This window comes from Dicentrarchus labrax, unplaced genomic scaffold, assembly GCF_905237075.1.
Source record: "Dicentrarchus labrax unplaced genomic scaffold, dlabrax2021, whole genome shotgun sequence".
NCBI lineage: Eukaryota > Metazoa > Chordata > Actinopteri > Moronidae > Dicentrarchus > Dicentrarchus labrax.
The window spans coordinates 9,229,927-9,255,131 of record NW_026136709.1 but is presented as its reverse complement, the minus strand read 5'-3'; the positions used below and the strand labels follow the sequence as shown (position 1 = coordinate 9,255,131).

Genomic DNA, 25,205 nt, shown 5'->3' with positions numbered 1-25,205 from the left:
ACAAAACTATGCTCTTAACTGATGACAGTACTGTAGAAACTATGCAGTAGCTATGGAATGTGTTTCACTAAGAATGTTCCACGTCTTCTCAATTAGATATTTGACATCCAATCACACCAGGGTGCATTAACAGTCAAATCTGTAAAAACAAAAAACGCTGATTCATTGAGATAAACCCTGTCAGACACTTCCACCAATGCAGCACTCTTGAGCCCAGATCCCCCTCTCAACAGGAGCCCTGACAAAAACTAATGAATAGTACAACTACCCACTGGTTTGGCCTACTCTCTCCTGACATGTCTTTTGGAAACCAAAACAAAATGGGGCTCTGTCGTGCTCTAGGGGACTGCAATGTCAGTCCATCACTTTGGTCCAGACTGAAATTAATTTCATGTTTCCTAGGGAAAGAATCCTACAGACTTTGTTCTTCTAGTGCCACCATGAGGTTGACAGTTTTGGTTTTTAGTAAAATATTTCAACAGCTATTGGATGGATTGCTATCAAATTTGCTACAGACAATCATGTCCCCATGATTGTAATAATCACACTGTACATCATTTGTCCAATACGTTTATCTGTAACAAAAAAAACTGCAAAACTAATGACATTCCCATCAGCCTCAGCTGTACCAAGTCAAATGTATCCACAGCTGTTATCTTAGAGATCATGAGACTTCTCACCTAATTTGTAATAGGAACATGGTATTCTGTCTGAACTATGCATCTCAAAATCTTACATTTGAAGTTAAATCCTGGGAGATGACTCATCAGACAAAGACAGAGAGACATCCGAAATCCTTTTCTAACATCTGTGTAAATGTTGCTGCAGCGGTAGACCCTTCACAGAAATGACTAAAGGCAGAGAAAACAAGAACAAGCTGTGACCTTTCCAGCTACGCTGATTCCTCTACTCACACACGTCACACACACTTTTCGCACCAGTAGCTAGCTGTGAGGTCACCAATGTATGCCAGACAGACTGCGGCTGCCCAGTGTGAGGCGGTCAGTATGGTTGAGATGTTTGTGTGCGTCTGTGTGTGCGTCCGATGGCCAACCGGTACAATGCACCCTCTGTCCAGTCCAACACACTGGGCTCTCTCACTGGTGAGCCCTGCCAGTGGTGAGGTGGAGAGAGAGAGAAAGTGGGGAGGAGGGAATATAGGAGGTGAGGAGAGAGGCAGGCCGGTGGAAAAACAGAATGAACTGACCACATTGTGTACACATGTACATATAACGGCTTTGCTGGAGCTCAGTGAAACCCTTGGACATACACACTTGACATATGCGTGCACACATGGACATGAACTGTTACACACAAACCTCAGAGTTTCCTGCTATACACATTACAGAGTAGTTTCGTAGACTTGAACCGAAACACACATGAGCTAAAATCTTTGCCCAAGGTAATGGTTTGAGATGTGAAAGCATAAACTCATTAAAGAGAGTTCTCATTAAACATTAAGGCAGGATGACCAGGCGAAAAAAAGAGCCTCATCATGATCATAATTATCAGTTGTAATTGCTGAAAGCTTGTATTTCCAGTTTTGACATTCCTATTTCTAACAGCTGAGATTGTGAAGCATGTATACACCACATTTAAACCCACCCTCCCCTCCCCCAGGACCAAATCATCATTCATGTGTCATAAAACATTAGAAATAGCCAATGGGTTAGTCAACAAGACATTCTCAGTTTCAGTTTGTTTTGGTGCTTTATGCCAGACAATAGTCATGATGTGTGAGACACACACTGGCAGGCTAAAGGAATCTAGGCACTCATAAACAGCAGTGGCACTTAAGACCACCAGGCTGAAAATTACAGCGTGTTAACACAGTCAGAGCATGAAGCATCTCCTCCACTATTCTGCCGGCGTCAAAGCCAGAAACGATGGCTAAGTAGGACTGAAGAGTGATAACAGGAAAAATGATTTTAGAAAAAGGATTTTAAAAAAGCTCAACAGCGGCTAACGAAAATCAAAACTCACTGCCTTCAAACTCAACTCCAGTGTAACCGAGTTGTACAAAATGCTACAAAAAAGAGGTACAAAGGTAAGAGTTGCTGAAGGAGCTCTGTGAGTCCTGCCATTCAGCCAACTCTGCAATCTGCGCTGCAAGCCTCCTGCTCTCTCAATCGTATCAGCAATTTTAGAGCCTATTACTGCTCCTACACACTTAAATAAATAACTCAAGGAGGTGTATAAATCTGTGTGCGCAGGAGAGTGGGGGAACATGATGGCAAGTTGGTATGATGTCTACTCATGCTGAGCAAAGGGAGGCCAAAAAATTGCATATTTATAGCAAATGGCGCAGCTACGAGGCGTACACACGACACAGGCGTGCACACAGAGCCAAACAGTGTCTCATCAGGGGTGATACATTCTCACACCCAGGACTGATAGAGGGATGGAGAGAGGGAAGAGGGAGGCGAGTGGAGAAAGAGAAGAAAAAGTGGGGACTAAGTAAGGGAGCATGGGCGAGAGACAAAAAGAGAAAGTTAGAGCGAGAGAGGACAAACAGACAGAGGACACAGCAGGCACTGAGCCTGTGCCATATCCTCCTGAGGAATGTAGGCGAAATAGGAGAGTAGAGGAGAGAAAAAAGGAGAGGAGAGGAGATAAAAGAGGAGGGAAGATCAAAAAGGATGATTTAAACAGGAGAGGAGAGGACGGAGGGATGCTGCGAAACAAGCCCATCTTGAAACGTAATCCAGCCTCATGTAGTCTTATAATTTTTTTTGTTTAATTAACATAAGCAAGAGAATTAGCTGTCAGTAGGAGGATACAATGTCATGCTTGTAATGCTGTTAGTGACACTAGAAAAAAGTGGCATCATCTTCAGTGAGCATAGAGCCCCACAAGCATCAGAACACTTGATAAAAGGAACCTGGGATAGAAACAATTGAAAATATCCTGCCCTGTTGGCAGATTTTCTCCCTTTGAATTCACTGACACATTTCAGAAATTCAAAAAGACAGGTATTGAAGGCAGAGTGCTGAAAGGAGAGATAAGAAGAAGAGAGCATGTGGTGCAGAAACAGCAGAGGATGGAGGAGTGTAAACAGCAACAGCAAAGCCCAGCAACCCAAGGCCTGCTCCCCAGCCTCCAGGGCTTTGATACTCGGTGCACTCGGCTGCCCTGAGGGAGGAGGAGTAAAAGGAGAGAGGAAGAGAGGAGAAAAACAAGGTAGATGACAAAGAAAGCGCTAAAGCGGGACGACGGCAGCAAAGCAGCATTTGCAGGGCCAGTAGAGCCACGACAGACAGACAGACAGACAGACAGACAGTGACAGGGTCGGTGGCTTTAGCTTTAACTGCAGGACAGGATGCAGTGCAGTGTGTGTTCACACAGATTCACTGGCTCTGTTTCATATCACAGTGAGCCCTAATGAACTGGAGGAGACTGGACCGGGGAAACCTGCCGTTCGCTACATGAACATACACAGCGAGGAGGACATACACAACACTGTAGTAAAAACGCACATATGTACGGCCAGTCTGTAAAAACAAAAAAAGGCTACTTACTGACCCCTTGGAATTACAGCGGACAAAATGAACAACACTCATACGTACTGAAGATAAACACACACGCTCATGCATGCATGCACAAAGACACACTCACACACTAATCAGTATGCTGAGCCAGAGCCACTGCGCAGCCTGATAACAGCTTCTTTCACTGCTGCTGCTGGCTTCGACGCTTCTTTTTTTTTCTTTCCTCCCTCTGAAGTGCCCAGAAAAAAATGGGTTTCTGAGAAGAGTAATCTGTTCAAAAGTCTTTGCCTGAGTAATTCAGCCATAAACTTGATGGGGAACATATTATATTTTAATGAGAAGACAAACATCAACCTGTGCTACAGTTTCTGGGCACCCAGCGCTCCGAAATACACGTCTCATTAATCATTACTGTATTTCGACCCCGCAGTCTCATTGTGAGCAAGGTCAAGAATCGATGCTGGTGCCGTGTTGAACCCGGTATTTTACCAGCTTACTGCTCTCGTCAGTCCGAGTCAGAGTAAAACTGACTACACTTGCCAGGTTTTGAGCAGAGAAGATGACCTGCATCATTTATTCAACACCGCTCCTCAAACTGCCCTGCAGAATCACAAGTTGTAGGGGTTTTTTTTTGTTTTTTTTTGTTGGTTAGAAGGCCAGTGGGAACTGAACCATTAATCCTGTTTGAACCCTCCTCCTCCTCCTCCTCCTGAGCTACACGGGACCAAGAGTGATTAAACTTCCATCACCAGCAGCTGTAATTCTCATGTTCCATCCCTGGGTCCTTTCCATGCTGATTTCTTTTAGTTACTTCCTCTCAGTCTCCAACCTTTCTCGGATGAACTCCCATTCTGCAGCACAGAAGACACTCCCTGCTGGATAACAATTTTGTTATTCCCTTAGTTACTGTTGCTACCCCTGTCAGGCTTCCCATTCTCGCACAGTGTGTACGCCGCTTACAATGATATTGTGGACAGATTGACTTGTAATTGTTACACTTTGGCTACAATCGACATGTAACGTATGCGGCCTAAAGCAGAGAAATCCCAACCTGATCCTAATAGTTGGCATCAGGGGAGATGGTTTGGTATTGGCTGAAATAGAGCTGAACAAAATCCAATCCTTTCTTGTATCGAACGCTACTTCCACTGTGCAAGCCGTAGTAGGTACTGTAGTTTGTGAGGGAAGAACCTCGACTCTGTAACGCCGCTGTACCCTCAGAGTGGACTGTATTTCTAAAACTTCAACATGTGCATCAGAGTCACATTCTCGCAATTAATCTTTTATTTATATAGTATCAATAATTTAAGCTTATAAACTTAATGGTGCTGAATCAGGAGCTTCAGTGTTTGGATCAAGTAGCTGGTGAAAAATAAGGTGCATCACATTTTGTATTCCACAGCTGTTTGGTCCCTTTAATGTTAATGATACTATATGTATCTCACGCACTGAAATAGCAGATTGCAACCAAGTGAAACCGCACGAAACTCCTACAGCCAGTGTTTGGTGTGTCTGTTCTGGGCTACTGTAGAAACATGGCAGTTACACATGACGGACTATTTTCAGATGATTATAATGAAAACATACCTATGAATATCATATTGCATTTCTGCCAATAGAGCTTCCTGAATGTGACACACTGGACCTTTGAGGAACGCTCTATTGCTTTAGGATGGGGGCGGGTTTGGGTGAGGTTAGGGTTAATCCAGTCAGAACAACTAATGCTAGTAAGCTAGCTAACTACTGTAGATAGTGAACTAGTTAGGCAGACATGTTACTGTCCTTACACTTTTGCATTTTTGAACATAAATAAAAGCCACCACCCAAGTGTCGCTCTTACTGATTGCATTCAATAAAGCTACTTTCGTGATACGCCTTGCTGGATCTGTGGGTATAACTTTATATTTCTCCATGAAGGGTGATTATGAAGGAAAAATAACACTTTCTGATCTTGCCCCCCCTCACACCCTCCAGAAGTAGTGACAACGTCCCCACCCACAATTACAACCACCAGTCGTTACAGCGTTGAGTCGGCTGTTATCACAGGGACACATTGGCGCTTTCTCTTTGAAGCTACACTGATAAACTCTTCACCTGTTTCTCTGTTGTCCTGGGACAAAAATAAAACTCCATTCATTTTTATTCAGTTCACCTGCCACTCAGGGATAAAAATAAAATCACAATCCATTTCCTGCTTAGGCCTGACAGTTGCTTAAATCAAAGAGTGGCTGAGAGCAATGGTGTGTAACGAGGAGATGGGAAGGAAGACGGAAAGGATCAAAAAAAGAGGCAGAGAGGGAGTAATAAAAATGAAATGGAGAATAAGAAATGAAGACCGTGGGAGTGGAGAGAGAGATGGGAACAGAGCACAAATGGCCAGAAATAAGGAGATATAAGGAGCAAGAAACAAAAAAAGGGAGTGGCAGAACAGTCTGACACTTAAACATACCATTCGATAAGGCCTGCTGAAGCTCTGAGTCTGATATCACACCACTCCGGTCCTTGTCGACCCTGGGGAGGGAAACACAGATTAGATAGCGCCTGCATTAACCACTTCACACACCGCACACAATGGGAGCAGGCATCAGCACTCGCCAGCTGAAACTTTATCCTCCTGGGCTCGTGTTAGTATTTCAACAGTTCACTGAGAATGAATGGAGTCCTGTGATCAGAACACACAAGGCAGCTTGTATGCTCATAGCTCCCCTGAGACTGGCCAGACGGGCTTGTGTGAGTGTGTGGGAATGCGTGTGCGTTGATCCTGAGACAGCGAAGTGAAAGTGAAGGTTGGCAACCGCACAAGTAACTTGTCGTGCAACCGGCATAGTGTCAGCTTGCAAGAAGCTCAGACAGAGCAACATATTTTTGAAGTGAAACCAAAACTAAAAACAGCCTGAGGCTTCAGAGAAGAGTTCTGTAAGGGAACCTGAAGCTTTACATAAAACAAACCCCTCACCCCACCCTGTCTCTGCATGTCCTGTCTGTATCCTGTTTACTTAAGTAAAGACAAAATGCATCAAAAACAGCTTCCAACAAATCAACATGAGGAGGAACAGGTCATTAAAAAGTATCAATAATTATTGATAGACTGAAATGAAACATTCATTGTGATAGATTTTCCACCCAACCATTAGACTATAATATCCACAGATATTCAGTTCACAGTGATTTAAAACAGAGAAAAGGCACTGAGGTTAATGACATGGCAATGGTTTGGGTGTCCTTAAAGTAAAGTGTGTATTTTTATTATTTAAAGATAGAAGTGAGAAAAGTGCGCACACATTCTAGGGAGGTGCTAGCTCCTTGGCTGACATCAAAGAAAGAAAGAGAAAGCCACACTTAAGTGTCTAAAGGTAAGAAGATATGAATAGGCTGTCAAGCTATTATGGAAAAATTAGTGTCTATGTCTTGGCTTTATCTTTTCAAAAGGATCTTTAAACACCCCCTGAATTAATAGGTGGAATAAATTCCAACAAGCTGACGGGAGTTAGTGAGGGGAGATTTTTTTTTTTACTTTTATAAAACTTGAAGAACTCTTCTTCTTCTGTTTCGTCAAAGTAGAGCATATAAATACTTTAAGGACATGTCATCATCTCCTGGCTAACTTCCAGCAGTTTCAGGTTGTGAAAAAAGCCCATACTGGTAGTTCGGAATGAGGGAACCCCCCTGCCCAGATAGAAAGCTGTAAGGGCATCCTTTTGATTGTTAAATACAAGGCAGCTCAGATATGTTTACAAAACTCAGCTAAAGAGTCTTTCTCTGAGATAGAGACATAAAAACATTAACAGGCTGGACGGTGACACATATAACGGACCTCACAGTTTGACATGAAGCTTAGTCAAACATCCAGTGACTCAGTTGTTCCTTAGCAACCTGCCTGGTCCAACCTGTCGACACAGAGCCCGTTCGACAAACACAGTCTGAATACCAGCAGAGCAGAAGAGGGAGGGGAGGAGAAGGGGGAACCCCCCCCTCCCATAGCACCGGCCAAGCGCTGACTATGTGGGCTGGGTTACCGCTCCCAGCTGTGACGCTCCATGTGCGGTCACATCCCCATGTGTGCTGCCTTCGTGGCTCTCAGCACAGTGATCCTCAGCTATATGTCTATGTACCTTGCCCCCCACCACCTAAATAAAGAAAAACAAACATACAGAAACCTTCCCGGTCCCCCTGGGGAGAAAAACATCTCTCAGCATTCCTCCATAAATGAGAGCTTTGTCACAGTGAAGGTGAGGAGTGGTTGTGTTGGTGCAGGCAGTGGGGGTACCCAACCTTTACCAAACACTGATAGATTAACTCAAAGAAGTATGTGTGTACAGTAAGAGCTCTCCCCTCCTCTCCTCCTCTCACTAACTCTCACTAACTCCCACTCACTCAGCCTCAGGTAAAGTTACCTCACCAGATTTTTTATGTAAAGCGAGCTGAAAAAAGGGAAAACATCATGAAAAGTCCCTCCTGCCTGCAGCACTGACGGTTAAGCATCTGGCGTTTTCTTCTTCACCCTGTCAAACACGGAGCTCGTATCTAAAAACAGGCGGAAGACATAAAAACACCATGGCCGAGTCGGTTATTCAGCTCAGATTTTCCCATGTTTCACTGTTTCCCATTAAGCAATCAGGTTGGAATATGGCTTGCGGAATAATGGCCGCCCTACTTTCCACATAAACGCTCCAAAAGTAAGGCAAATGTCACTGTGGCTCCCAAAGCGGAAAAGAGAAACTTCCAAATTAAAGCTGCATTCACAAAACCTTCCAAGGAAATCCTGGTGTCCAACAGCTGGTTTCCATTGCTTCTTTTTGTATTTTGATGTCTCAACTTTTACCACATGTAAAATGAATTGACTGTAAAAATCTCACTCACTCCTGTTCATTTATTCTACATGAACCAAATTGCCTCCCCACAAGTTCTAATTTGTTACAGACGAGTTTGAATATGTCGTCTCTAAAATGTTCAGCGTGGTTCAGTGAACATGTTGTTGCACTTGCTTAGCAACAGATCTGCATTGTTGATCTGAATCCAACCCAAAGTCCGATGTTGTTTTCAGTCTTGAAGGGTTGGGTGCAAACATTTTTGTCATGCCAACGTTTGTTCTTTAAAAAGCCGGCAAAACAAGAGGGAATCACTACCTCGTGATTCATTCATTGTCACGTCATGGAATTGAATATGTGTTAAATAAACAGACACAACTGACCGCAGTCCACCTTCACTACTCGCTGTGTGAAACACCTTGAGAATGAGTGACTTCGTTTCTTCTCCTGCCGTGATTAGACAGGATAAAGAGAGTTAAGTGTGACTTAAACTGAACGGATTACCAAAGACTGTGCAACAGTGGGATGGGTGAGTCATACCGTGTACAAGTCACACACAGATTGAGAGGCCTACCGCCTCAACTATGCTCTATTGACTCTGATCACATGACCGAGGGAATTCCAGCACCGCTCTGCTAGTTGTTCACCAAGAGGCAGCAGATGAGGCAGCACAACGCTCGTGAGAGGGATGACTGTGTGTGTTCAATGAAAGTCATATTCCTCGCATTTGTATGACGTCTATCAAGTGATGTACATTAGTCGTGATAGTCATGAGAGGCGCTGGGAATGGAAGATTAGGAATGTGTGAGAGATAAAGACAAACAAAGACGTATATGAGCGGAAATTTGTACATCCAGCCTGATTTCTGAAGGGGTTTTGCACCATACATAAATAATTTGTTACGGGTGTTTCAACCCTTGCAATGCGTGCAGCATCTCAATGTTGTGAGAAAGCAAAGCAGCGGGGGAAAAAAAATCCTCTGCAGTATTACATAACTCTATAGCTTACTACAACCAGGGGCCAAAGCATATCAACTATTTCCCTCTCTGCCTACTACTGTGACCTTCTTAGCTGCTGACACACTTTTGACTCAGGCTTTTGGTGATATTGATGACTATCAGTGGTTGAAAGCCGCCACTGATACTACAACATCAGCTCAGGACCAAATAATAACAGTTTATGTTTGTTATGGACAGAGGCGTCCACTGTATTCACGTCACAATCACTACACTCTGCGACATATGGACTCACAACTGTCTGAATTTCTTAGGAAAGCCCATCCTGAGAGATGGATGTTTCACTGCTGACTTGAAGCAGATGCAGACAGAGAGATTCATTCATTAAATATTCTCTCACATCTCTAGTTTTTAAATGAAAAAAATCATAAATTAAAATGACTTTATTTTGGTGAGATAACACAGAACAAAAGCCTTCAAGGACTCCTGGAGGTCTTTGGACCCCAGTTTGTAAACTCTTACTGCTGTGTTAAGATAGTTCACTGGTTGAGTCAGCTGATTGCCTGTAACTTCATTTATAAGGACAATTAAACGCCGATAATAAAGTGTGTGACACAGCTAGGGTACAGTAATGTAATGCACTGTAGTGTGAGTGTTAGTGACGTGTAATAGCTATGTGTTGTGCAGTAGTATTTTCCAGGAAGCTCCACAACTGAGAGGTATACAAATCACTCATTTCACTACCGGGGCACTGCCGTCAGACAAACTGTAAAGGACACAAGATTAGAGACAAGAAACGGGAGTGTCAATGAAACATTAAGTGTGTGAACCTCTCTCTTTCTCTCCGCGCCACAAACGACAGCAGTTTCCACTGCGGAGCGGAGTGAGAGACAGGCAGGCAGGCAGGCAGGCAGACAGACGGACAGACAGACGAAACAACCCGCCTTTCCCCACTCACCTCTGGAAGATATTCCACAGAAAGCCCTGGTCCGGAGGAGCGTTGATGTGCGGGGGGGCTTTGTACGGACTGTGATACGCCATTTTAAAGGGAATGCTCTGTCAGTATTGAGCGAGTAACACCGACGGACTGCCTTTCCTCCGGCCGTAGTTTCTCCTCTGAGCGCGGCTTCAATCAGACTCCACCACCCCGACGCTACCGCCACCGCCTGCCTCCTCCTCGCGCACAGAGGGCGTGGCCAATCATTCACCACTTCCCATAAGGAGGGTGACGTCACATTTTCCTCTCCTGAGTAAAAATAGAAGTTGTAATATTTAGGCTTATGAAACTGATTTTAAGATTTTTAAAATAAAGATAAATAAATAGCCATGAAATTAATTCCCTTACCATAACTTTAAAGACAGTGAAGCTACAAATAATTAGTCCATGTTCCAATCTTGTGTCTAATTATTCATGTATGGAGCATTTTAGTATTAAAACCTTTTATAAAATTGAATTAAACTTGAACTGGATGTAATATTTAATGTAATATTCAGACATTTTGTAAAGCGGATTTGTAGTAGTGTAGTGCTTACTACAGAAGTATTAACAACACAATGCACTGAAAGTGTTAAAAGTAAAATGTTACTTAAGTTTACACTATTGAATCCTTATTATTGATGCATTCACATGGAAGCAGTTCTTGAAAGTTGTTATTTTAGCGAATTTCCCAAGTGTGGCATCAATAAAGTCTTCCCTATATTACTTATCTTGGTTCGTATGGAGCTAATTTTAATTTATTTATTATACTGCTGGGTGGTTTTATCTGTAATAATGACTGGAAACTAACCAACTATAGCTGTGATGTGGTTAATGTTAATGTTGTGGTGTGTGAATGGTGAATGTGGCGGAGTAAAAAGTACAATATACTGTATTTATGTAAGAATGAAGTAGCATAACATTTAAATACTGAAGAAAAGCTGCGACTCCAACATCCACTGAACCAGAAAACTATTTATTATTTATTTTTCCATTGTTGAAATTCAATTTCTTTTCTAAAAACTCTAATACATCTACCTGTGCTGTGCATACTGCATATACTGTCTATACAGTCATATCCACCTACCTCATATACATAAAGAAACCTGCACGTAAATATTTATTTCAGCATCCTTTGCACTGTTGTCTACCGTCTACAAATGTTATTGTTTTTGTTTGTTTACATATATTTATAACTGTACATAGTAGTTTATGTGTATTTTGTTAAGCTTGTTGTCCTGTTTATTTATGCTGTTAGTCTGTGTTTGTACATTGAGAGCAACATAAAACCAGAGTCAAATTCCTTGTATGTGTGCACATACCTGGCCAATAGCAGCGATTCTGACCACAAACTTGCAGCCTACTTACTTAGACTATGGTACTTGAGTACTTCCCACCACTGCTAATTACTAGAGTAACACTTCTGCTCACTGACACAAGTTTAAAATAAAACACAGTAATGCTGTAGTGTACTTGTTTTCTGCATTCACAGGTTTCCCTAACTTGCTAAAACACCACTACCTCAGTTTTCCAATTTAACATGAATGCATCATGAGTGTTTACTTTCAATGTGAAGAATCTCGCAACCTGATTGGTCGAGCGTGATTCGACGCGGGAAAACCGTGGCACGACTCTCAAAGTGTCACCGTCAAATTCACTTGAGACTCCTGAAGCACATCACTTTCCCCTCAAAGTCTCTGTTATATATAGAAACGGTAAAAATGTTTTACTACCCAAATGTCCTCCAACGTCATTCTGGATGTTTTTCCACAATTTGGTGAGTTTTAAAAAAAGCTAGCTCATTAACTTGTGCCAATAGAGAGTGTTAAGTTAGCTACTACAGGCTAATCTTTAGTTAGCTACAGATTAGCCTGTAGTGTCAGCTAAGCTTTATTTCTATATTTTATAAATGTGTTTTTGTTTTTCAGGTTAGCTGCCACCAGAGGTATCAGGGTGACTCGCAGAGAGCTTCTCAAAGTCAATGTCAAGCGAACATGGTGAATGGCTAATGATAATGTTAGCTTATATTAGCTGTCTGGTGATTGATTAAAGTCGGTTAGGCCAGATAAAAACGTGTTTAATTTTCTTGTTTTATGTTTATAGTTTTTGTATTTGGTTTTGTAAGTATCAGCTACCAATATTTATCACTTAGACAACCGCATATTTCTTGGTAATGCGCTGAGATGTGCATCTTTAGCAGCTTCCTGTCAACCAGTCTGTAGGCAGGTTTGTTTGTTATCGTTTGATCATTGATTGACTATGAAGATAATATTTTAACCTAAAAATAAGAAATGTACTCAGAGGGGATTCAGGACAGAATTGAGATTCAGTGGTCGAAATAGTAATTAAAGCTAAAGATAAAGAGTTGGTAAAACTTTCATTACCACCTAAAATAGTATAAAATAGCACCTTAGTGTTATGTTATCTTTGAATTTAAACATTTTTTATGTTATTTTTAGGCACCCAAGGACTGACTGATTGTTTAAGATGAAATATAATGTAAATGTTTATTATTCATTTTGTTAAACAAACAGCGGGGACATTGTGGACTATGTGACAGCTCAGGTTCCTCCACCGCAGTCCGACCTACCGAAGCCTCGGTTCTCTCTCTACCTGTCGTCCCAGCTGCAGTATGGAGTGGTTGTAGTCTACCACAGGCAGTGTGGCTTCCTGCTTGGTAAGGGGAACAAACACAATGGAGCAAGAAAGAGTAGAGAGAACAGAAGCAGAAAATTACAATAAGTCGTAACTCTCCTGCAAGCTACATTGTCTACACACAATGTACTGTAACTTCCTGCTAGGTGGGAGAGAAGAAAGAGATCATTTATAACTTAATGCTATATAAAACTTACATAATGTTGGTTTATTTCCTGTGGCAGCAGTCTTAATTTATAGTATATGTCAGAAATCAGGGAGTAGAGTGAATTAATTTGGATTAAAACAAGGGAATCATTTTCCAGCTGCTTACTTACAAAGGATCTGCAGAAAATGCAGTCGATGAGCAGGATTATTTTCAGTTTAATAAGAAAACATTATTGTCTGATGGTCAGCTTTTCAGGGTGAACTCAGGTGAAATATGAAAATGTTTGTTCAACTTATGCAAAACATAGCAGACCAGTTGTCTCTGTCAGTTACAGAATGTAGAAATCGCAGAAATGCGGTTTTGGTGTAAAGCCAAAACAGTGCTGTCGTCACACATCTGCAAATCACCCTGGCAAGTCTGATTTAGAGGCCAATATAGAGCTGATGAATGCAATATCATCAAACACAGCTCAACAGTCTCTATTCATCTGGTCTTAAATTACACCCTGACACTGATATTGCATCCGACAGATTCACAATCATGCCGTAGTCATGGTTGATGAAAATGGGGAAATACAATGCTGATAAGCAGGAGGAGAAGCCAAGAAAGCAATCACTGTCTCTTCTGTTTTCTATAGTGGCTCCTGGATTCAGCAATGGCATTTCATTTCATCTATCAGTAGAATTGAATCCCAAAGCTGCCACGTACAATTGAGAGTGCATAATGTTTAAGCTGTATTTCATAAGCACCACATGGTGGAGTTTGTCTTCTCGGTTTCATATTATGATCTTTTAAAAATGTGATAAAAATATCTTTCTGGGGAAGCTTTGATAATGCAATAAATTATCTCTAAAGCTTCATACAAAGGTTAAGACAAATGCACCCTACAGAATTTTCCATTATTTTTTGTTCATTAGTCCAGACTAGGTTGTGAATTTCAATAAACCCAGAGTTTATGCAAAAGAAATTACTATTAAAACAACATTTAATTACTAGCATTTCTTGTTCCCTTCATTGCTTCCTCCTCTTGTGCAGAAATGACACCAGAGTTGTGTGTGAACATTTTCAAACCGTTTTCTTTTTTCTAGAGGAGGTTCAACAGACCATTGACCGCCTGCTGCGCTCTAAAAGATGCATACGTATTGACATGGCTGAGTGTGACAGGTCTGCACACACACACACACACACATACAATTTGATCATGAGCAGTGGAAGAGTGTTTTGTATCCTGGGGCACCTAAGATTTTAAGCTGAATCGTGCAGCAGTTGGACGTGTTTGGGGAAGTCTGAGCTCAAAAGCATCTGGTGGAATATTTATGAGTGAGATTGTTTGGGGGAATAAAGACTGAAAAGGAGATGGTATTGTTTTGTTGAGTGAGTGATGGACAAATGGAGCTACTCGTGTGATTGACTTTGTAAATGTTTAATAAGCCATGTTATGGAACAGTGGTAATGTGTGAGCTCCTGTTTCTGCATATGCAGTATATCTTTGCTTATGCTAATCTTATCCCAGTAATATCAGTTTAAATCATTTTATAAATCCATGAAACCAACAGCATATATTAAAGTATGCGCAGTGTTGCATTAGCTAGTACAGCACTGAATGTGTGATGTTTTAATATTTTGAGGAGTAACATTGCTCTCTCTTTATCTGGCAGGCTGGCCTTGGATGTGCCTGACAACCTGTACAATATGGAGGAGGCTGAGGGAGCTCAGGACCCATTCTTCGGTCTCATGGAATCACATCAACTTCCCAGCCCCTATAAAATACACCAGGTGCATATACGATACACACACCAGTACAGCCAAAGGTTGTAACTTACTGTCTGTCTCTGTAGTGTAGCACAACAAAACTCAACAAATATGAAATGTATCCGTACACAGTAACCATCCCCAGGTAACCTGCACTGGATATCAAACACTCACTCTGCCTGGATGGATGTAGTTGTATTATTATAATAATAGTTATTTACCATGACTTGTAATAGTAGTAGTTTTAGGCAACCTAACAAACTATACATATATCTATATGACCCGAAACACTCAATATTAATAATACATCAAACCCGTACCCATAATATTATATATTTATAACTCTTAATGTCTCAGACAAACTGCAGTTTCCAGAGGAAATATTCCCATGTTGAAGAACAGTTAATTAATAAGACAAGGCCTCTTATGTAAGACTGTTTGGGACTTTGGCTCTTTTCTTTCTGTAATGCTTTAATGTTTGATGTCCAAAACAGCAGTTAATTGATCAAAGATTAAAATTCCACAATAGTAAGAAGGTTCATCAGACCACATTCAGCACAAATGCTGAGTCTGTCTTACTGCAATCCAAATCTAGAGCTAACACACACATATTGATGTACCCTCTACACGACCACATACAGTAGGTGGATGTGATAAAGTATGCTCTTTTCTGGGTTTTCCCACATAGTATGTTTTCTTTTACACACCTCATAAATTACAAGCTTTTTACCATCACAGTCAAGTACATACAAGTGAATCATTGTTTCATGGCCTTACATACAGGTCACAGTGCAGGTCACTCCCATTCTCACATAGCATATGTGCGATATTTCTCCATACAATCTGTTGGTATTCTCAGATAAAGTAAATCACAGTAGATAACTCATTCTCACTCTCTGTGCTGTAAATCTGGTAAACTCTGTCCTCCTTGGAATATTTCCCTGTGGAAATACCATGTTAACAGTTAAATCACGAAGACGACAGCATTGGAGGCAATAATATGAAAATATTTTATTGGGTACTATCATGGAATTTAAACTAAACTAAACTGGACTATGGCTTTCAGAATGCAAATTAGAAACTGCTGTGTATTTAGATTTATTTTTTAGTCCATGTGAAATCAAAGTAAAGCAGTTTCATCCCTTTGGTACACAAAGGCAAAAGAAGAAAACATATTGCTTCTGAATCAACCTAACCTCATGTTTTAACACATTTTGCTCACAAAAAGGTTGTTTTTCATCAGGAGTTCACACTCAGGAATCATCCAGGAAGTTAAAATAAATCTGTTTCAGTATTCTGTCTTGTAATATAATATTTGCAATGTATATTTCTAGTCAGTGTTGGTGATTGAAGAGGCAGGTTCACAGCACTCCCTGGTGCCCAGTCCCCACACCACACTCGACAAAGAGGGTGAGGCTGATATTTTACCATTTGAAAGACTAGCTGTGTCTCATTTCAGGGGTGCCTTTTCAAGCCCACATTTCAGGACCAAACATGTGATAATGGGTTCAAGAAGCTTTGAAGTACATGGTTATTTTTTGTATTTATGATTTGGGGAGGGTGTGCAGGTTTAGCATACTAGTATACAGTCCTCTAAAAGCTACACCTTTGTAGACCTGAGATGGACACAGAATTTGTAATAGTGGTTGTGGTCACATTTTGCATGTTTCCAGTCAAGATAATCCATCTTCAGAGGTTTTATAAATGGGTCAGTTAATTTGCTTAAATTCCTTAAGTGGATTTTCTTCTAAATTTAAACTTTTGGCACAGGAAGGCTATTTCCACTCCTGTTAGGAAAATTGTGAATAAATGCTCTGTCATCAGCAAATGAATCGTATTTTATCTCAAACACATCGGCACCACGCCAGGCCTGGGCCCAGATGTCATTGTCCTGGCTGCTTTTCCCCCTGAATTGCCACAAACACAGATCAATCTCAGCTAGTCTCACATCCTTCTTGTGCTACAACCACATCTGGCTCCTTATTCCTTATACTGTGTTAAACCAGGTTTCAGGTCACCTCCAGCTGCCATCACCCTGAGAGAGAAGGAGCTCATCACCACTGCTGAGGTAAACTCTGAATCATTGAGCTGGGATGTAGACCGTGTGGCCACAGCAGCTTTAGTTAAGGTCTTTGTCACAGTTTAGCTGCTCGCTTGTTGGTCTTGGCACCATTCTCTGTGGTGATGATGAAGTAGCATTAAAGCAAGTACAGACTCTATATTGTCCTGTTTTTGACAATGATGTTTTGTTTTCTTTGAACTGAATTTTGTGGGAGATGTGTGATTTTTTTTCCCTGTTCATTTTCTAAATGGTGTGTATCATGCAGTGAAGGTAATGGTGTAGGGAAATACCCGATGCCTAGCTGACTGTCCTGAATTCACCTCTCAATGTCGATGGCGCTTAAAAGAAGACAAAGCTATATCATCTTAGTCATAAAACGCAGCTGTGGCAGTTCCTCCACACACTATTAGCCTCCTCATTCCTTTCACTGAGGGGCTAATAATGCCCCTCCTCAAGCCTGATCAGCTGATGAAGTCAATTTTGGCTTGATAAGAACTGACTTAATTGCATCAGCCTGCACTCACAGTTTGTTTACAGAGATATGTGGCTCACATATCTGTTGTCCTCTGCCCCCCACTCATCTGCCCTTTGGGTTTATTTTTGCTTTGCATGCAAACATTTAGTCATTTCTTTATTTGTCCTTCTGTTTTTGTTGTTGGTGCATTTTACTGCTGCATTTTATATCACTTTAGTTACATTATTATTATTCATCACTGTGGACACAAAACAGACCAAATCTAGCTTCCGTTTGTTTCTTATCACCATCTCTTTATTTTTTAATATCTGTCACTCTCTAATTGTCACCCTATTTCTGTATCAGCATCATTTTGAGGGAGATGACCTTCCTGAAGCCACAGCCAGAGAGATTGACTTATTGATGGATCAACCAGACCAGTTCCGTGGAGGTGTGTGCCTCTGCCTTTAACATTTATCTTTGTGTATGATGAGCATTGCATATGTTTCTTTGTGTTTTAGTAGTTTCATCTGATGTCATACTGTCTGTTTGTACTAAAGTCACGGATCTAGGAAGTGCCTAGACCCTCAGTGTGTTCCTCTCTTGTAATGTGTCTGCACCAGTCAACCAGATCAAATTCTTTGTGCCACTGCTGTAATTGAAAAAAAAAAAAGAAACTGTTCTCACTCTGAGTGCTTTTGTTGCCAGAAAGAAAAGGTTTATTTTCAGGAGGCTGTTTCATTTCAGGGGAGAACAGAGTGGGAACATCTCGAAGCCTGCCTTTCTTTCACAGACACTAAGAAAGAATACATGACTAGCACTAGTGCAAAGACAACATGTCAGTGTGTTTATTAATCTTTATTTAATCAGACGGTCTCATGAGAGTAAGATGTCTTTTCTAAGGTTCCCTGGTTGCTCACCTGGTAGAGCTGGTAGAGAGTCCGACCTGTGGCCCTTTGCTGTGTGTCATCCCTTCTCTCTTTCCCCCTTTCCTGTTCATCTTGAGTTGTCCGATCTAATAAAGGCAAAAAGCTCCAAAGAATGTATTTATAAAAAGGATCAAGAACAAGAAACATTCACAAAAACAACCCACAAGCAGGAACAACACAATAAACAAAGAAACTATAAAAAGCTGTTGGCAGAATCACGAAAATACATCCCATAATAAAGCTTTAAAATATCTGGGAATGCACCACTCAACAAAGGTTTAGTTAGGTAGAGTTTGTTTCCACTTTACCTCCTGCATTAAAACTGCAATGAGAGAATGGAAAGGGAATTTGTCAAGAGGTTTGGTACGACTAGGTTACCGCTTTCTCTAACAATATCATCTGATTGTTAATAAGCTTTATACAGACTGGGGTTTATGTGTTCACTTGGGCATTTGTTTATTTGTGTCCATGAGTTGTATGTCAAAATGATTTCTCTGTGCATTATGTATGTGTGTGTTAAACAGAAGTGGAGGAGCAGATCACAGAGGGGAGGACCAGGAAACTTGAAGGAGCCATGTCCTCTATTGACCGGTGAGTCTTGAAACTTTACACTGACAAATGATTGTCACTCCTACAGTAACTACACAGCTCAGTGAGCGCTTTCAGGGCAATGACGTAAACGTCACAGTGATACTACCCTTCTGTATCTGCGTGTGTTACAGCCGGTTAACAAACAAGCAGATATTGACAAAAGAATTGTCAAGTCCTTAATTTCAAAAAAGCCTTTGACAACATTGACAACTGACTAAATATTGTATCATCTGTCAGTCAGACAGGATATTTAGCTCAGACCTGCGAGGACAAACCATGTAACATGACAGATAAATATATTTGGTGTGAGTTGAAACATTTTGTGTACAGTAAGCGTGTGTGTGTGTGTCATTGTTTCCAGGCTGAAGGAGACCGTGCTAGGAGCACAGCAGGACAGTGTGTGGCTGCTAGACGAAGAGTCAGGTCTGCCCGTGGAGGTGCCTCTGGCAGCTGTTGCCCTAGAGATGACCCCACTGCAGGTTTCCATGCCAACTACACCCTCTGGGGCATCTGGGAAAAAGGGGGACAGAGCCACAGAAAGTCCCTGTGAAGAGGTGAGACATGGCTGACGCTGCATATTGACTTGTTTGTTCAGTGTATATATAGTTTTGTATTTATGAAATTTTAGTTTTGGTAAAATGTTTGAAATCTATTCCAGAGGCATACATTTTCTCTAACTTTAGTTATTTATCAAAGTGTCTAAATGGAAAATACAAACAATAAAGTTTGGTCTAAAACAAACCTGCTGTCTAAATTCTGAAGTGTAGTAAACACAGAGATGACAGTGACAAAGCATTTTCTGTTGTGACAGCTGTCATCAACTTTAATTTACATTCCACAAAGTGACTCATGAGCAGCTTGTTTCGTTTTGGAAACATGGAAAGCAAATGTGGGTGTGTCAGCACATAGATTCATAATTTCCACTTTGTGTGCTGGAGTGTGGAGTCCTTTTTATAGATCCAGTACTGTAAACATTAAAGCCGCGTTTCTCACTCTGCCATCAGGGGATTGTCGTTCCTCTTAGGAAGACCCGTGGAGGTCGCGGGCGTCAACTGGTCTTTGCAGACCCTGAGGTCCAGATATCTGACAAAGCAATGGGGGAACAGATCCGAAACCCGCTGGCTGAGACACTGGACATGGTACAGAAACACACTGAGATACAATTTAAATTGGTCCACTGTCTTAACATGCAATATTTACATTGTTAAAATATTCCAGTCATTTAAATGGAAGTGGAGTGGAGTTATTTGGGTTTTTGTCTGTGATCTCGCACACATGCAGCATGTTAAAAACTGCCCTTTCTCTCCCACCACACGATGACTTGAACACACACACCATGCTAAAAGCTGTGTATACTGTATGCACACACTTAAATACACATTCTTTCAGCTGTAACGCTGACCAATTGAATTTTCAGTCTTTGCTGTTCTGTAATCAAAGTCTTGCCATCAAAGTGTCTATTCACCAGGGTGTCAGTTAATTAAACTCCAGCTCTCCAGCTCTCTTCCTGCTCTCTAAACCCACTGGGAGAGTGCTCACTGATTTTATTTCCTTCCTTCTTTCTTTTCTTCTTTCCCTATTCTTTCCTTATTTCTTTAATTTCCTTTGAGACACTATCACTGGCTTTTACTCCTCCTCTCTCTCTCTCTCTCCACTGTGTACTATAAAAACAAAAACCCTATTTGAAACTGTTCCATCAAGCTAATATTTTGTTCTTCCTCTCAGTCTCAGGTGTTGCTGGACTTGCCCTCCTTGACTAAGCGTGCCACTCCTGCTCAGCTCTTCAGCGCCCCCTGTGGATGTCAGTGCCAAGTGCTACACTTTCACCCTGGCCCTATTGACTGATCATTCTATATTTGTATTTATGTTATGTTTTTTTAATATGGCCCACAGTCCAAAAAGTTTGGCCACCACTTCCCTAGAGTATGAATCATCATAAACTTTGTGTGTTTTATAATCATCAACAACCTTGTAGAGGCTCTGAAACATTTTATTAGTATTGATTACAGCACTTTACAGCAGCCTGTGCGTTGCACTAGCTTTCCACAACTCCTAACACCAGCTCTGGTGAAGAAAATACAAATTACTGACCAAAACATGCCCTTTAACCCCTCCACAGGCCTCCTCCATGCTGACCTCCAGTCACTATGGAAACAGAGGGCCTTGCTCACTGTCCTGTCTGGAAATGGGGAAAAAGGGGAGGAGGAAGAAGAAGAAGAGGAGGCGGCGAGAGGGGAGTCAGAGCAGGACAGAGAGATACTGAGGGCAGAGAGGAAGAGGAGGCACTCAAGCATGAGAGAGGTGGGTCTGTGTGAAGAACATTTTGAGTCTTTTAAGTCTGGATTTTTTACAGCTTTTCTCCTGGTTCCATATATGGATCTAAGGTCCGGTAGTAGCCGTATCTGTGTGGAAAAGGATTGATATTCTTACCAATCTCCAGTTTCAGGTCATGTTAAAAAGTATTTGTGAAACTGTGGTTATAATAATAAAGGTTATCCATTAGCCTGCTAGCCTGCAGTCATAGCCTGCCAACCCACTGTTCAGTTCAGTGGTGAGACAAATTAGATTATAAACCTCATTTCTATTTCATGAAACTGCCTCTCTCTCTCTCCCTCAGATATCCAGTGAGTCAGGACTGCAACCCGCAGAGGGCTCATGTAAGAATCCCTCCTCTCTCACACACACATTACATTCAGGGCATGTTGTGGCAGCACAATAAACAATATATTTCCTTTATGTTTGTGTGTGTAAACAGCTGCATTGGACATTATCCTGGACATGTCCAAAGAGGACAAATCTGTGAGCGATGTGATCACTCCTGTAAGCAGATGGTGAGTCTTAGATGGATAGACAGACGGACAGCTAGAAGGATAAAGAAATAGATCACTGTGTGTGTGTGTGTGTGTGTGTGTGTGTGTAGGTCTCCACAAGAGGAGGCCCAACTATCCATGGAGCCAATAGCAGAGGAGACCATTGAGATGCCCGAGGCTCAGACTGACGCAGTAAGCAAGGACATGCTGAGGTACTTAATACAATATACACAACACACACACCCTCACAAACACACACTGACCATGACTTTTCTCATCATGACTCCAAGAAATTCATGAAATGGCCTTTTAGAGATGCACAGCTTCATGTAAGACATCAAGTGAAGAAGCTTGACCTCTGCCCCTGTGGTTATTTATGCTTTAGATATGGATGGTAAAAGATAATCTATGGATCAAAGGTTTGAGTTTTAGATTGAAGAATATGCTTGAAACCTTTCTGAGAGATTTTTGATTGTTTACTCTGTGTAACGCACTGCTACTTCCTTGTGTTGAGTGTTGAGTGCTCCAGATTCCAGCTTTGTTGCCAGAATCATCCTGAGGTGATGAGTGTTTTGTGGCATGGCCCGTTATCGTCCACTGAGTGAATAAATGTAGACTGTGGCCAGTTTTAGTGGTCCAGTGCTCACTGGGGCTTCACTATACTCAGGTGTTGACAAGTTGTGGTTTCAGTGATGCTCCTCTGCAATTTTGTGTGCTTCCTGTTTGATCAGAACATGTTCAGTGTCAGTTATATCTAGTACCGTGTGTGTATTTATTTTTATATATATATGTGTATATATATATATATATATATATATATATATATATATATATATATATATGTGTATATATATATATATATGTGTATGTATATATATATGTGTGTGTATATATATATATATGTGTGTGTATATATATATATATATATATGTGTGTATATATATGTATATGTGTGTTATATATATGTTTTGTATATATATATGTGTATATATATATATGTGTGTATATATATGTATATATATATATATGTGTATATATATATGTGTATATATATGCAGATAAATTTAATAAAGGGTTTGTTGTTGTTTTGGTGTTTTATTTAAGTTTGGAAAGTCGTTTCCTCGTCGGTTGTTCGTCCGTTGTCTGACATCTGTTTTGAATTCAATGGGCCGTGGCCTGGGGACCCTGGCCAACACCTTTACCCATCCATGTACTTTTATATATATATGTTCTATTACTATCGAAACTAAACATTGGAAGCTTAATTCCAAATATGTCTATATCAGTCCTCCAGGTTCACACTGCTTTTTCTTTTCCAGCTGGGTCTCCTCCAGCCTGCAGAGGTTTGGAGAAGCCAGCTTTGGCTCTCTGGTGCCCCCAGAAGCCAACCGCACCACTGTAGCTCACACACTCTACAAACTGCTGGGTGAGGAAGTCTGCTGCTTTCATAATGTTCATGTTCCTCATTGACTCGCATTGATAACCAGGAACAGTGATGGACTCAAATGTCAGTTAAAGATGCACCTCGATGTTTGCTGTGTCCTATGAACACACACAGAATACAGTGTTCACTTTTACACACTGAGTGAAACATTGTGATGGTATTAATCAGGGATGTTTCTCTTCCTCAGAGCTGCTGTCTGCTGGACGTGTGAGTGTGCGACAGACTGAACCCTACAGTGTCATCAGCATAACCCCTGCAGCGCTCAGGATGACAGCCTGAACATACACACATATACACACATACACTTACTCACACTATAGAGCTGCAGAGGTACAGCTCTTTTTATTGACGGATATAATGGTTGAATTTGATCCTATGGCTCTTTTAGTAACACATGGGGTCATCAGATCTCACAGGTCAAAGGTTTTATATGATATGGATTAAATTAGTGCCCAGTGTTTGAAAGAATGTTTTTTAAAAGAAGATTTTTAGCCTTTTTAATCTGGTTCAAATTTCTTCCTATTGTTGTATTTTTAAATATTTATTAATTTCACATAGTTATTTAAGTTGTAAACATCTGGATCCAGTAGTTTTGGTTATACAGTTTATATCTTCTGTGATGATTTTAGAGCTTTTTATAGACTTTGTATCAGCAGTGTGTTTTTATATCCCTTTTAATAAAGTGTTTTACTCAATAGAACCGCATATTATCTCTAATTACTCAATACAATACATAACATTAACATACTCAGACCTGATAAACTTTGTATAACACATTAACAAATATTAACTTATAAATATCTTAACAGTACACTGAAAACCCAGAATATTTACACACAACATGAAGCTTAAAGTTTGTTCTGGTCCAAAAAGAAAAAAAACAGCAGCCAACAAATCCAACAGTTCTTTTAAATATTCTGATTTGAGCTCATGGTGCAGAGAAAGGTATGACCAGAAAGCACTTCCCTCACTCCAACAGGAGTCCACATTGTGCCTCGCTGGCTGAAAACTCCTGTCTGACCTCATGCTTCAATAACTCCACACAATTAAAGTGTTTGCTCGTTAAATGCACTGGAGACTGCTCTCTGTGTGTGTGTGTGTGTGTGTGTGTGTGTGTGTGTGTGTGTGTGTGTGTCCATACTCATGTGGCACCTCGCTGTGACTGAGAGGCCTGAGCTGAGGTCAGTGCTGCAGTCACAGAACAGAAATCCTAATTCACATCAACACAGAAGAATGGCCATTTTGTTGATACCACTTGTGATACATTCAGGTTGCGGTGCTGTGCCAGGAAATGTCCTTTCCACTGCCACGTAATGTTTTGATCCAAAAATACAGCTCAAAAGCAGCTTGACGGTTAGTCACCTCTGGCACAAACAGAGGTTACAGTGGGTGTCCCACTCCACTACTGCTGCATCCCTGGCACCGCGGGACAAAATCTAAGTGTGACTTCACTGTACACACACACACAGGCTGATTAGGACAGTAAGGGGGGAGGAGACCAGCTACAACACTGACATATTATCACCTTCTACAGTTGTTATGGTTAGCAAACAGCAGCTTATTTCCAAATCCAGCAGACATGAAGCAACATTAGCATTCCACCTAACAGATTCAAGTTGTAGCGGTGTGGCTCTGCTAGCTGCTAAATGCTCAACTATGTTCACCAGTTAGTTTCCAACTGTGCTGGGTGGATAGTGAGAGTGAACCAAAGCAGTCCTAACATCAAAAGATGCATTCTAGTGACAACTGTCTGTGCGTTCACCACCAAGAATGACCCTTTTCACGCATCAGTAGTCATGTGATCCACTAGAAAATCCAACATGTACTCCCATAACCTGCTGATTACACATTCAACCTCCCTTTATACTCTATACATTCCCGGGCCTTTACATCATCTGTGTCCCTGCACAGTGCTGACGTGAGGCGGCTGTCTGTGCGAGAGGATTTATTGTGGTTGCTCATGGAATGTAACATGCTGCGAGTCCAGAGTGTCGGATTGGTTGGAAAAAGATTCCTGCTGTACAGGACCACGTATACCTGCTCCACGGGCATGGGGACGACACGTGTCCCATGTTTGTGTCCCCCTTTGTAAGACGGAGCAAGGACGCATTTTTCAAAAGTTGAATATGTGA

The 25,205-nt window shown here is 41.2% G+C and overlaps 1 protein-coding gene across 1 annotated transcript; it reads left to right on the top strand.

Moving 5' to 3' along the window:
- Positions 1-10,436: 10,436 nt before the first annotated feature.
- On the top strand, positions 10,437-24,109 carry rec8b (REC8 meiotic recombination protein b). Its single transcript, XM_051411499.1, has 18 exons — positions 10,437-12,005; positions 12,157-12,225; positions 12,763-12,905; positions 14,120-14,195; positions 14,690-14,807; positions 16,118-16,193; positions 16,790-16,851; positions 17,666-17,750; positions 18,753-18,819; positions 19,181-19,373; positions 19,824-19,958; positions 20,545-20,620; positions 20,939-21,120; positions 21,437-21,476; positions 21,575-21,650; positions 21,740-21,841; positions 22,949-23,055; positions 23,261-24,109. The coding sequence occupies exons 1-18, from the start codon at positions 11,950-11,952 to the stop codon at positions 23,350-23,352; spliced, it is 1,755 nt and encodes a 584-aa protein (XP_051267459.1). The 5' UTR covers positions 10,437-11,949; the 3' UTR covers positions 23,353-24,109.
- Positions 24,110-25,205: the final 1,096 nt, after the last annotated feature.

What these genes read in the sequence shown, in the direction of transcription:
- rec8b (XM_051411499.1), top strand. Translation starts at nt 11,950, where the DNA reads ATGTTTTACTACCCAAATGTCCTCCAACGTCATTCTGGATGTTTTTCC. An exon ending in GGATGTTTTTCCACAATTTG is followed by an intron (nt 12,006 to 12,156) that starts GTGAGTTTTAAA and finishes TTTGTTTTTCAG; the next exon opens with GTTAGCTGCCACCAGAGGTA. An exon ending in GCCATGTCCTCTATTGACCG is followed by an intron (nt 18,820 to 19,180) that starts GTGAGTCTTGAA and finishes CATTGTTTCCAG; the next exon opens with GCTGAAGGAGACCGTGCTAG.